The 13711-nt window shown below is 47.9% G+C and overlaps 1 protein-coding gene across 2 annotated transcripts; it reads left to right on the top strand.

The window, feature by feature from the left end:
* Nucleotides 1–259: 259 nt before the first annotated feature.
* On the top strand, nt 260–6990 carry LOC144719976 (alpha-1,3-galactosyltransferase 2-like). Of its 2 annotated transcripts, XM_078596361.1 has the most exons (6): nt 260–390; nt 1758–1863; nt 2364–2426; nt 2690–2830; nt 3719–3869; nt 4614–6990. In XM_078596361.1, exons 2-6 carry the CDS (start codon nt 1766–1768, stop codon nt 5151–5153), a joined length of 993 nt encoding a protein of 330 aa, XP_078452487.1. In that variant the 5' UTR covers nt 260–390; nt 1758–1765; the 3' UTR covers nt 5154–6990. The 2 variants fall into 2 exon arrangements, with proteins under 2 accessions (XP_078452487.1, XP_078452488.1); XM_078596362.1 differs by lacking the exon at nt 2364–2426.
* Nucleotides 6991–13711: the final 6721 nt, after the last annotated feature.

The raw sequence follows: 13711 nt of genomic DNA, 5'->3' as shown, positions 1-13711 counted from the left end.
AATGTGCACTATTAACCACAGGCTCAGTGCTGTAACTATAGATGACCATCAATTTCTCAATGCCCATTTGAGCAGGAAATCACACTGACTTTTGAGAACCCGTTTCGCGTGGGGTTTATGCCCCATTAGCTAACGCTGACATATTTTTACCACTCATGGCCGAGCAGCATAATTGTGTAATCGTCGCTATTGTTTGAAGTGCGTGTCGCTGCGAGGCTGTTTGCGTTTTCAAACGTGCTTTTTTGCTCTTAATGTGTGTTCTGCGGCGGCGTTTCCATGCGCACGGGCGTGGGGATGTGGCATTGATGGGTGGTTACATCGCTGATATATAACTAGCAGCAGCAGCGGGTCTATTGCTCGAGCAGGGGGAGCCTACGGAGGGACTCACAGGTGAGCGAGTAGTCTCATGACTCACAGGCACCTGTTCTGTGTCAAGGACACAGTCAACTATTCAGTGGGTAAACTCAGATTTTGTTTTTATTATTTCAATCCGGGAACGGTCCAGAATAAAGGTATGCCTTGTACTCCAACAGTTGTGCCTTACTCCAATAAATCATGTTCCAAGCCAGCCTAACAGCGTTCCGGATATATCGATATATCAATCCTTGCAAATACGGCCACACAATGAGCCGAGTTATTAGTGGAATGGCTACATTTTCTCTTTCCGTGACCGTATACAAATAATCACATATTCGCATTCGCATTTGCAACGGGGTTTGACGCATGAAGGATACTCGGTGGAGAGTTGCAATATTTTCCCTCGTTTTCGTGACGAACCCGCTATTTGGTCCAAGAAACCCGCCCACGCCGCACGTGTAAGAGCGCACGTGTAAGATCGCACGTGTAAGATCGCACGTGTAAGATCGCACGTGTAAGAGCGCAGCCAAAAATCCGTTACGCGAAGGTTCACGACAATTTTTGGCGCGTGCAACGTACGTTGAACTTCTTTTGCGCCGTACGTGGAGGTGTGATCCAGAGCGGTGTGCGCAGTGCTTCTTCCACCGCTCAGCTACAACCGCGCACCGCGTGCCTCCCAGCGCCGGTGTTCCAGTGCGAACCGAGACACACTTCCCACGAGGTGACGAGGCTCATTGCGGTGATACTGCCTCCAAGGGCTTTGACGTGAAAGCAAACATCTCGGAGAAGCCTCACAAGCGCCGTTGTGGGATTCATAGGCAGAGCGAGGGAAGCAGGCAGACCGTGCAGCGTGCTTTGCGCTGCCCACCACCCTGTTCCATGCCCCCAAAAAACGCTGCCACACGCTAGGCCGGTACAATACACGATACGCACTTTATGAGCGGATATGTCAACATAGATGACCATCAATTTCTCAATGCCCATTTGAGCAGGAAATCCCTCTCACTTTAGAGAAGCCGTTTCGCGAGGGGTTTATGCCCAATTAGCTAACGCTGACATCTTCTTACCACCCACGGCCGAGCAGCAGCATAACTGCGTCAAAAATTAAATCCCTAATTTCATATTTAGATATTTAAAAAACATTTTAAAAAATTCTAATTATGTCGCTGCTCCACAAACAGTTACTTGGGATATTGTGAAATGTGCATATTTTCAATGAGAAAACGCGTAATTCCTTCACATAAAGTCCTGGTCACAAAAGCAAAGTTTGTGGGGAAGAATAGGCATTTTCTATATTTTTGAGGCATAAGCAATTAGAAATTAATACTTACTATCCAGGAAAAAAATCGTGTTACATAGTGTAATTTTTTTTTTCTGACCGCCACCACCCTGCCCCGCAGAAGCTGCAATGCTGAGGCGACTCGCGGGCAGTTCGGTTCGGGGTAGATTGGGTCTCTGGCTCCTGGTGGCTCTGGGCTGCATTGTAACGGCATTTGTTCTGCACAGGTGAGGATATTACGAGTCTCTGAAACAACAACGAAAACAACCCGTGCAACGCACGCAACAACCCACATTTGCATCCGCCCAGTGTGTAAAGTCAATGTCGCGTACGGTTTGTATAGCCTTTGACAGACTGTTGGGAGCAAGTTCTGTTAGGTCGGAACAATAACGCTCAGAAACACGTGCAGGGTGTCTACAAAAGGCATTGTGCGAAGCCACGGTAAGTTAAGACGTCACCACAATGCAATTGTTCAGGCACTGGGTGGTTTTGCATAACGTCCAAGGCTCAGAGCCCTGTGTACACTCCACTTACGTTCTTTGCGCAATGTTGGAATTGAAGATTCTTAAACCGAGCGAGCGCTGGTGCCAGCTCGACGAGATCTCTGAATTTCTTATCGAATAAACGGCAAGGGCAACTTGTGAAATAGCGTCGCAAAGATAACAACCGTGCAAACCTGCGGAATGTGGAACGTTTAACGAAAGCGATAATTGTTGTGGCTCGACAGACACTCGTGCGATGTGGGCGAGGGAGAGAAGGTTTGGCAGCCTGAGCTGGTAAATCACGCAAGGTGAGCATCGGGCATCTGTTCGTCTCCTGCTTACACCTTAGTGTCAGTGGCGGAAATTCCACGTTCATATGGTGGAGGCGAGTATATGCATAGGACAACCACTGTTTGCAGCTCCACAAAGTAGTACATCTGATCTGGCCATTGCCCCAAAACGTGGCACTACGTTTCCCTTTAAGGCAGTGCCACTGACGAATGACATCGAGCATTCTTGAAGGGGAGTGGGGCAACTCTTGACCGAGCAGTCAACCCACCGTGCCTCGCAGGACGACGCCAGAGTTCAAGAGGATGACCGAGTGGGGGACACCCATCGTGTGGAGCGACACGCTCGACCCCGCCCAGGTGGACAGCCAGGATGCGGGTGGCCCGCCCCTCCGCGTGGTCGTCACCGTGTTCGCCATCGGACGGTGAGTCGCGTGACGGCCGTGGAGTTGACGCCCCCCCCGCCCGCATCGACGCGCAGACCACACAGCCTATTTTCACGTCCCTCTACGTACAAGGTACGGGACAGTGTTTATTATACAGCGACTCCTCACTTACCACCCAGTTAGGTTTCAGAGGTCTGTTCGTGAGTACATTTGTTCGTAAGTACAACTTTATTCCTGTCGATTCCAAACACGTTGTACGGCATGGACACTAAACACGAGTAATGGCTTTAAAAGTTGTATAATCTCCTGCAGATGTATATGCCACCACCGCCATCTTTTGCGCGGCGGTTGAACTTACTACTTTGGGTCCGAACAGGCAACTGGACATACGGACAAGGTTTGTTCGTTTCTCTGAAAGTTCGTAAGTCGAGTGTTCGTAAGTGGAGGAGTTACAGTATATAACCCATCGCCCACAACGGACATTCTGGGAGCGCATGATTTTAGCAGCATTGATTCGACGCAATCAAAAATTCGGCTTTGACAGAGAGCGTGTGCCCGCCTCTCAGTCTTTCTTGGGACCGCATATCCGTGGCTTGCCTCTGGCTCGACCTGGAATGCTCAATCTCGGCTCACGCTTGAGATGCTCAATTGCTTCCAAGACGCGTGTATGAGCGGCTTAGCCGTGCCTTGGGGCTCATGCTCAGCCTCATTGGAATCCTGGGCCCGGCTGGGACTATGGTGTGAGCCAACACAACTTTAACATTCGATTTAACGAACACCACTTTGCGTTAAATTCAACATTGGGTGTCCTCAGAGACTCGACCCCCGTCACGTGAACGTGAAATTTCCGTCAATGGCTCAGGGCTAAGAACAGGAGATGAGCCCTGCCTCGATACTCATTTTCGACTTTTGCCTTTGACTCCACAGATACCTGGACAAATATTTGCCTAGATTTTTGGGGACGGCAGAACGATATTTTCTGCTGGGCTACGAGGTCACGTACTTCGTCTTGACAGACTTTCCCTCGAAAGTACCTGTGATTGACCTCGCACCCGGACGATCTCTCGTCTCAATTAAGGTGAGAAAAAACACAAGATGGTGGAACGTTTGGCTGTCAATGGTGAGCCAGGCCGCTCGAGCTCTAGCAAATGAGACTCACCTGATCTCTTTAGTTGTCACATAGGTAAACAAAACAACGATTTAAACAACAATTTGAAGCTCACATGTGTGTCTTCATGAGGGTAACACCGACTTCCAAAGCGGAAGTGCATCACGATCTATCGACCCTAAATTCACAGGAAGAATTGAACGCATTCGCCAACAGCACTGCCCTACCATGAAGGGGAAAAAACACATTACAGGCAAATTACCCGTATTCACATTGTTTGTCACGAGGAAGGGCCGCTTCGCATGGTTGGCTATGTATAGTGCTAAAGAGTGTTCAACACACATACGTACAGACGCATTGTGTTTATACGTATGTGGTTTATTTCCCTTCTATTGAATGTGGCGTGAATGATGGCTGTGTTCGGTGTTTGTTGATCGCACTGTTATGCCCTCCCGTGCAGGATGACTGGTTTTAAAAAAAAATACACAAGCGGTATTTGCCAAGCTCTTCAACTCGCCTCGTATGCCCATATGACATGTTTGTTTGTCAAAAGTGTTCTTATTATCATTACGAAATTAACGATAATTCAATTAATAACGCGCACAGTGTTAAGAGTTTAGGCTCAGAGAGAGAGAATCGGAAGCTGCCAACAAATTCCCTTCACTCGGTGGGCCCTGTCCACCAAATATGATGGGTGGTGGCGATGTCTGAAAGGTCAAGAAGCAGGCACGGTGGCAGGACATTTGCATGGACCGCATGAAGACCATCGGCGACCTCGTCGAGAGCACCCTGACGGGCCTAGCCGACTACGTCTTCTGCTTCGACGTGGACCAATACTTCACGGGCCCCTGGGGCCCGGAGGTGCTGGGGGACACCGTGGCAGTGATCCACGCGGGGTTTTTCTCAAAGGGGCCGCTCACTTTCCCGTACGAGCGGCGGCCCAAGTCGGCAGCCTACATTGCGCACGGGGAGGGGGACTTCTACTACCACGCCGCCGTGTTCGGGGGCTGCTGCTCAGGCGTGGTGAACGCGACGCGAGGGATCTTTCGGGGCATCGTCCGCGACAGGGAGAAGGGGATCGAGGCGATCTGGCACGACGAGAGCCACCTTAACCGATACTTTTTTGACAACAAACCGAGCAAATTGCTCTCCCCCGAATACTCCTGGGATCCGTCGATGAGCTGGAAGGATGTGCCCTCTGTACGAATGACGTATTGGCCGAAAGAATACCAAAAGGTTCGGGAACACCCGTAGAATTGCACAAACAGGTGTAGGTTATTTCCTTATTCGCCACCTTGCTAGCTTGCATAGTCAAAGATGATCGCACTCAGGATGGGCTGGCAAAGAATACAACTCCTTAATAAGAATGATAAACGGGAACAACCGCAACTCACGCCATAAATCCCACCCTCGTTGTCCAAAACGGCAGGAAGACAATGGCTCTGCTAACTTTTACAATGACGACAAATGTAAGTTGTCTACGCAGGGAAGGAAAGTACTAAATTATAATATTTCCACGACCTTTGTTGACCAGGGACCCACCAGGTTTTCTGAGCAAGGGTGACGTCTCTCTGTGTATTTCCAGTTGAGCCGTATGCAGGTAACCATTCAGCATTTGATGTTTGCTTCATAACTGTAGACAAACCTCCCATTAGCACAGTTGGCTATGCACGGCGCGAAAGAAGTTCAACATACATACGTACGTACACGAATTGCATATTTTATTTAAACGGTGAATGTAACAAGTACAGTATTATTATTACTCCTGGTAAATGTCAGGGGCGCTCGCCGTGATGCGAAACATTCGCTGACCGTACTCCTGCATCGGCTCAACTGTGACCGAGATAAGGAGGTTCCTGAAGAAGCTTCCAGTCAACTGAGCGATCTGCTCAACAGCACGCAGTGCAACCCCAAAACAGAATCGGAGAGCTATGTATTGATCATGTGAGGACAATTCATCTGTTATTATTTTGTTTGCAGTGCAAGTGTGTGTGTGGAAGAGACACGTGTTGTTAATGTGACGCCGCCTTTGTGAACACAACAAAAAAATGGAGTGGGGGGGGGGAGACCGGTGCTATGTCACCTTGCATCGCACAGGGGCAGCTGTCATCAGGGGGCCCCTAGGTAAATTTTTGCTTGAACACTGGTGTCGCGCGAGCCAATGGTGACGAAGGGAGTCGAGGGCGGGGATTTGGAGAGATAATTCGCTCACGTGAACCGAAAAAAAATTAACCCGTAAAAACAAAGTTTTTCACTATAAATCCTTTATATGCGTGGCGGCTAGAGTCCTCTCGTCCTCTGGCTTGAGATGGCTGCCACCTATGGGTCAGATGATTGCCTGCCACCATTAAGCAATTGGTAATTAAATATAATTTTTTTTTCCTAAAAAGTGTAAAATTTTGGAAAAAAATTTCACGAAAATAAATTTTCACGCACAACGAGTCTGTGTGCAAAATGTCAGCTCGATTGGATCACGGGAAGTGGTTAAAAAACGACCGAAAGATTTGCACGGTCGTAAGCGCGCAAGCAAACAAGCAAGTGAACTTAATATAAAGGATTTAAAAAATTAACCCGTAAAAACAAAGTTTTTCACTCTAAATCCTTTATATGCGTGGCGGCTAGAGTCCTCTCGTCCTCTGGCTTGAGATGGCTGCCACCTATGGGTCAGATGATTGTCTGCCAGCATTAAGCAATTGGTAATTAAATATTTTTAAAAAAAATCCCTAAACAGTGTAAAAATTTGGAAAAAAAATTTCAGGAAAATTAATTGTCACGCACAACGAGTCTGTGTGCAAAATGTCAGCTCGATTGGATCACGGAGAGTGGGTTAAAAAACGACCGAAAGATTTGCACGGTCGTAAGCAATCACGCAAGCACGCAAGCAAGCAAGCGAACTTAATATAAAGGATTTCATAACTGTTATTCGCGTGAACTCTGTTCGCAAGGGGACAAAGGTATCGACGTAAACGATGAGGTGCAAACACACAATGCCAGGCACGTGAGACGTGACTGCGTGCAAACCAACATCTCCAATGGGTGGAGGCTCCCAGCTGGGTTCGGATCAATTATTCGATTAAAAATTGCTATTGGCTACTTGTTGTTTTTGGTCGATGACTGGCGCCTTTTAAAAAAAGTGTCAGCCGCCCGAACATCCTGCCTTCCAAAGGCGGAACACCCCGACAAGCCACTCCCAATGTGACGCGACCTGATGATGATGATGCTTTATGACGTCGCCCCCCACCATCCCGCATATCACCTCCCGTCCAGCGATACACGTGGGAATGGAGGAGAGACGTTATCGAGCAATTTAAACGATAGTCAGTAGATTAAATGGGTTAATTACATTACTTAAGTAATCGGGAATCCCAGCTGTAGCGGAGTTGGAACTGCGCTTCCCTGTCAATCGAGGCACGAGTGACACCTGGAGGTGCAAACTGAGAATGTCTCGAAAAGAGAATGACGACATTCGTTTAAAACGACGCCACGATGCCGAATTGGCTACCGAAGCGAGTGGATGAAAATGGCTGCCGTGTTATAGCGCCGCCGCGTGGTACACTCGCGTCATCGCCTGTGTGCTTTGGCAGTGGCGTTGATGGCGATGATGATGCCGCCATGACCTCGTGGAGTTGTGCGTGGGAGACATTGAAGACGTGACCAGAAGCGCCCGTGCTGTTTGTCCGTGTGGCCGATAGGGTGTCTCCGGCACCGTGAGAGCCGGATGACTCCCTGTGGACTCGTGCGAGTGAGCACGGGGCAATGAGTCGGTGGCGGCGATTGCTGCACGGCACGATGGTGCGAGCTGGGTAGAGTGATGGTTTCTTGGCAGGATTTACAACACAGCAATGATAACCTTCCAGCTGACGACAAACAACTGGAAACAGAATCTTTATTCATAATGGAGGAATCCGATGAGCTATAAAGCTCTTTTTCACAGATGTCCAGTAGGGGCGGGTCAGAAAGCTACAACCACAAGCAATTCAAAAAGACGATAGGAGAGCAAAGTATAGGAAAGGTGAACAAATCACTAAAACAATTAAAATATTCACACAAAAATGAAACTGGTTTATCCAGTTCAACAAAACACGGCAGGGCTGCTCCTCTTGTAACTAAATCGAGTGAAACGATTGTTCTCAAGAATTTCCACACTTTTTATAAGGTCGGTTGCTTTGTCAACTTGTGCCGCACAGGGACAGCTGTCATCAGCCGGTCTCCTAGGCAAGCCAAACTGCAGCTGGGCGCTGGAATGATTGAGAATGTCACGCGAGGCGCCTTGAGATGTGGAGGCGAAATTATATAGCGCCGTGTGTGCACACATCATGATCACGCGTTAACACATTCCTGCGGAGGGAGCTGGTAGGAACGTTGGGTTGCTCTGTCAATGGCCAGGGTAAACGGCGGCGTGGTGTATTCCGCAAATATGTCCGACTGTGAGGGCGGGCACAATCCGGCGTGAGTAGGTTAAACGTTGAGTTTTATAAGGACACCACAGGGTGACCAGCCCCTCCCCACCCAGCCCCACCCTCCCCGCCCAGCCCCTCCCCACCCAGCCCCTCCCCACCCAGCCCCTCCCCACCCAGCCCCTCCCTGCACGACGGACGGACGGACACAATACTCCCCTGTGGGCTGGTGTAACCAGGAGGTTCCAACCAGTATAATATAGTCCTGCACGCCTTGCAGATTTGTCCTCTGCGGATTTAATTTGTAAATTATGCTGTTATGAAGGAAAATCCCATAAAATAAACTTCTTTGCACAGTCACTTTGCTGTACTACGTGTTACATTATTCATGCACAAGGCCCATTTCCCTGAAAACGGGATCATATATATAGCATACGTAAATATACTCCTACATTAATATTTAATAATAATAATAACGTATGTCTCCATGAATGAATTACAACGTTCAAACATTCCATAACACAAACCTATTAAGAAAGATCAATCAAGCCCCAAAGAGCCCTGCCGCTCGGTTTGGACTATGGATTATTGGCGTAAGGCACTACCACTAGAGTGCAAAGCGCGCCTGCCCCCCGCTGAAGGCGCAGCCCCCCTTCTCAACTCTCACCGTCGAGTCCAGACGTGTTGGTGCAGTCGTTGCACAGCGGGCGAGGGCTCGAGACGATGGCTGGACAAGAGCAGCTCGTATCGCCGTCACGTTTAATATCGACTTCACGTGTGCTGGACATTGACCCTCGTGTCCCCCCTGAGCAGAGGTGTAAAGTACTTGAGTAATTTTACTTGATTACTGTACTTAAGTATTATTTTTGGGGATGTTTACTTTACTTGAGTACGAATAAAAATCAATACTTTTACTTAATTACATTTTTTTAGAAAAAAAGTACTTTTTACTCCTTACAATTTTATTTACAGTCAAAAAGTACTTATTTTTTGGAGATCACTTCATTCTATTTTCCGTTGCTATTACCAAACCAATTGCATTGCGCTGATGCCCAGTTTAATTTAAATGTTATTTATTCTGCCTATGAAAATCGTTTTCACATTACGTGAAATTGGTCAGCCATGTTCATTGGTCCTTTAGAAGTGACGTCATGTCACATCTATTACAACAATGCACAGCACCTTGACCTGGAAATTAGAGAAATTATAACAGTCAATCAGTGGAAGAAAATGGAGGAAGAACGTGATTCAGCTGCGAGCACAGTCCAAAATCAGCCACAGGATCAAGAGCACCCGTGGCCGTATCTTAGCGAATTCTTTTCTTTTAGTGGTATTAATAAGGATTCATTCAAGATTAAATGTGTCCTTTGTCTCCCGCTTAATAAGGAAATATCGGCCTTCAAAAGTTCGCTATCAAACTTAAGGAAGCATATTGAGGGAAGTACGTTAAGTATTTTGTTTTACTGATAGTTTTTTTGTGTGCATGTTTTGACCTTGACGGCGCGCCTTTTATATGTGTAGTAGGCCTATTTTCACTAATGCATGCGATTGACAATATAAGGCTCACGTAATAAAATGCTAAAATGCATTTGTAATTGTCTGTAAATTATTTGCTATGGTAACGTTAGGTCAATGGGAAATTTGGCGCCTATAGCAGTATTGCTTTGAATCATCATTATCGTTCCGTGCTCTCATTGTGTTTGAATTCATGCACAACACAAGAAAATCAAGCGAGAATTTTTTTTTATAATTACCAAACATGTATTGTCAAAACGGTAAAGCTTAAACAAGAATCTCTAGTTTCCATTCTTGCTGTTAATTTTACTTCTTTAATACTCAAGTACAATTTTAATGTGGTACTTTTTTACTTTTACTCAAGTAAGATTCTAGCCAGACACTTTTAATTGAGTAAAATTTTCCCTCAGTATTTGTACTTTCACTTGAGTAACATTTTGAGTACTTTTTACACCTCTGCCCCTGAGTATGTATGTGTGTGTGCGACGGGTGTGTTTGTTTGTGTCTGTGCAACGGGTGTGTGTGCGTGTCTGTTCGACAGGTGTGTGTCTGTTCGACGGTTGTGCGTGCGTCTGTGCGACGGGGTGTGTGTGTTTCTGTGAGATGGTGTGTGTGTGTCTGTGTGACGGGTGTGTGTAGGCCTGGGCTCTGGGTTGTCTTTCGTGCTTTCCCAGTCCCAGATATTCTGCTCACGATCATTAAGGACCTTCATGATGGTGAGTGGGCCTTGGTAAAACTATGTGGCAGGGAGTGGGAACCATTCCCTGTACACCTTGGGGTGCAACAAGGATGTCCTTTGGCTCCAAGATTATTTATTATCTATTTTGACCACGGAGTTCGTGAAGCCTTCAATAGCTGTACTGGGGGAATTTACATTTGGTACAGATATAATGGGAGGCTGATCGATGCCAAGGAGCAATCAAGGGATGGCTCCCTATTGGTCAACCACGTTATGTATGCCGATGCTTTGGTAATAGCTGCTCATTCAGAGGAGGAGTTAGAAACGCTGCTGCTGAGACTGGAGCGTGCCACTATAAGAGGTGGGGTCTTACCATCAGCCCCACCAAAACTAAGCACCTGCCTGGGTATTTTGTACCATCAGACACTCCACCCCCACAACTCCCAATCGGTGATGGGGCAGTAGTGGAGAGAGTGGAGTTTCCCATACCTGGGCAGTGTGCTTATGACCGGCTCCATTTTAACAGCAGAGGTCTCACTCTGAATCAGTTGAGCGGCAATATGTTTTAATCGGTTGCTTAATGCTGTGTAGAAGCTACCTGGTCTGTCACTTCACGCAAAGCTCGTTTTCAGAAGCGAACTGGCCACAAATGATAGCTCGACGAAGTGGCCTATCGTCACGTGGAAACATATAGCAGCCAAATACTCGAAACGTGCGATGTTGATGATAAACGTGGAGGTAAGAGCCGGAAGAGCCTGAGAAAAATCCACGCGACCACGGGGAGAACGTGCAAAACGTAGAGGCGTCAGGCTCCGGTTTCGAACCCACGACCTCCTGTATACCAAGCAAGGTAGTTAACATCTCAACTTCGTGGCACTTGACCTGAGCACCACTCAACGTCTGTCACACTTGACTCTCCACGAGACACCGCAAGACTCCAGAATACTCCGGGATCCAGCATGAAGTTGGTGCGCGGGGTGCCCATGCTGGACTTCCTCGCGGACAAGTGGAGCTGCGTGGAGCAGCTCCAGGCCTGCTCCGATGACCTCGTCATATCCACATACCCCAAGGCTGGTGAGATCCACCTTCGTTAACATCATCATTATCTTCAGCAGCACCAAGCTGCAACACAATCATAATTTACATCTGAATCATTATTTGCAGCGGCAGCATCGTGACGTAGCCAACGGCAGATATAATTAATTAGCCGGGTGGCAGGGGTGGCTATGCCTGTGGCCTTTAATCCAGCACTGGAGGCAAGGGTTGGTAGATCACCACACAAATCGTGTGAACCTCCCTTTCTGAGGGCAACGAGGCGCTCGTACCCAGGCTCACCAGGTCACAGCAAAAATGTGGACTCCATCTGTTGGGATTGAGTGTTTGCCCCTCGCACGCATGGGTTTTCTCTGGGTGCTCCGGTTTTCCTTCCACATGTAAAGCACTCATCGATTGACCGGTAACGCGACACTATAAGGAGGACCGCAGAGCTCGGGCAATTGTTGGCGCCGGCTCATCGCGTGGCTGCCTTCCTGTTCGTCTGTGTCTACTCGTGCCTCTGAGCCGTTCTCCCTCTTCGGGAGTGAGCGAATACTGTGTGCGTGATCCGTTGAAATGATCATCATCGTCATCATCAGGAGCAGCAGCGAGAGTGTCAAACGTCACACTCTAGACACGTGTTGAGTGATCGGGCAGCGTTGGCTCTTTTCCGCTACCTCACCTCGCATTTTTTTTCCACCTCTCATCATCACCCCGGCTCTCCCCCCCCCCCCACTGATCTCCACCCTCTCCACATGCTGCAGGCACCACGTGGATGCAGAAGATCGTGGATCTGGTGATAAACGCCACGGACTTGGCACACAACCACCGCACGACCATCGATGACCGCATGATCTTCATGGAGCGGAGCTGCGGTCCCGGGGAACCGCCAGAGCTTCGTAGTGGTGATGTGATGGCATCGTCATCATCATCACCACCACCATCATCACGATATCTTCACCATCATTGAACGGTGACACGGCCCAGAGGAGTCGCATTCGCCTCCGTGTTGCAGAGACCTGATTGATCAATACCGCGGTATTAACCATAATGCACCACCGCATTGGCTGCTTGGCACTGGACGTTAAAGATCCCGTGATGTCAGTTGAAGACGAGCAGGCCATTGCGTGACCACGTCACGGTCTAGGTTTTTCTTCTCCAAATTAGAAGAAAAACCTTGCTGATTACTTAGTTGAGAAGTAAATATCAATTGCTACCCCCTTCACTGTAATCATGGACAATCTGGTCTTGAGTGCGACTTGCCTGGGCAAACAAGCAGAAGAGTGCTCATTGTAACTGCTGAGTCCATCATTGTTACCACCAGCACCATCATCATCGTCAGCATCAGTAACCTCATGATGTTAATCAACATTCAAATTAACAATACCAGCTCGGTCCCCAGCATCAGCGCTTAAAATATCACCATGACCACCGTTGGTAGCAACATATCCATGAACAATATCTGCCTCGTCATTCTTGCTACGAGTATCGTCACCATGATTATCATCATGATATTCAGCAACTAAATAGCCATTAACAAATCCCACCATAATCACCGTCGCAACTTAACATCGCCATCACCCGCACCGAGCGTAGAGCAAGCAGCCCGCAACCAGATCCTAGTCGGAGGTTGACTCAGCCCATAAATCCCTCTGGGGTCGATACAAAAAAAGTTCTTACCAGGAAGTCAACAGTGTTTGTCCTTTGGATAGACCAGGGGTCGGCAACCAACACAACAAGAAGAACAATTGGGATACACCCCTAGACCGATTTTGATTGCTGGGTATACAGCTTTCCATTGCATTTGTTAGGTAGCAACCATAACAATATTCAGGACTAAAGAAAACACACTGTCAACACCAAACGTGTTTGGTTCTGTCAGGACAAACGTTAAAATAAAAACAGAAGCAAGTGTCACTTGACATAAAATCACAAAAAATATTGTGCAGCAACGTTTTGCCAAAGCAGCAAATTAATTCGAGGCGAGACAGATGCAGGATGTGTGGGGGACAGCCGTTTGACCGAGTGACGCAGTTCAGTCAGCACGAAGGATTAAGCTCTTGATTCATTCTATTTAAGTGTAATAAAAGACTCCGTTAGGCACTGCTGGTCTCCGCTTGTCTTTTATTCCTCCTCAGCTCCTCCACTCGTCCTCACACCCCGCTGGTCCTGACAAGGGACCAGCA

Source organism: Lampetra planeri, chromosome 7, assembly GCF_965212315.1.
Source record: "Lampetra planeri chromosome 7, kcLamPlan1.2.h2, whole genome shotgun sequence".
Lineage (NCBI taxonomy): Eukaryota > Metazoa > Chordata > Hyperoartia > Petromyzontiformes > Petromyzontidae > Lampetra > Lampetra planeri.
The sequence above is the reverse complement of the archived record's forward strand: the minus strand, read 5'-3'. Positions and strand labels throughout refer to the sequence as shown.

What these genes read in the sequence shown, in the direction of transcription:
- LOC144719976 (XM_078596361.1), top strand. Translation starts at nt 1,766, where the DNA reads ATGCTGAGGCGACTCGCGGGCAGTTCGGTTCGGGGTAGATTGGGTCTC. An exon ending in ACGGCATTTGTTCTGCACAG is followed by an intron (nt 1,864 to 2,363) that starts GTGAGGATATTA and finishes GTGGCTCGACAG; the next exon opens with ACACTCGTGCGATGTGGGCG. An exon ending in GAGCTGGTAAATCACGCAAG is followed by an intron (nt 2,427 to 2,689) that starts GTGAGCATCGGG and finishes CGTGCCTCGCAG; the next exon opens with GACGACGCCAGAGTTCAAGA.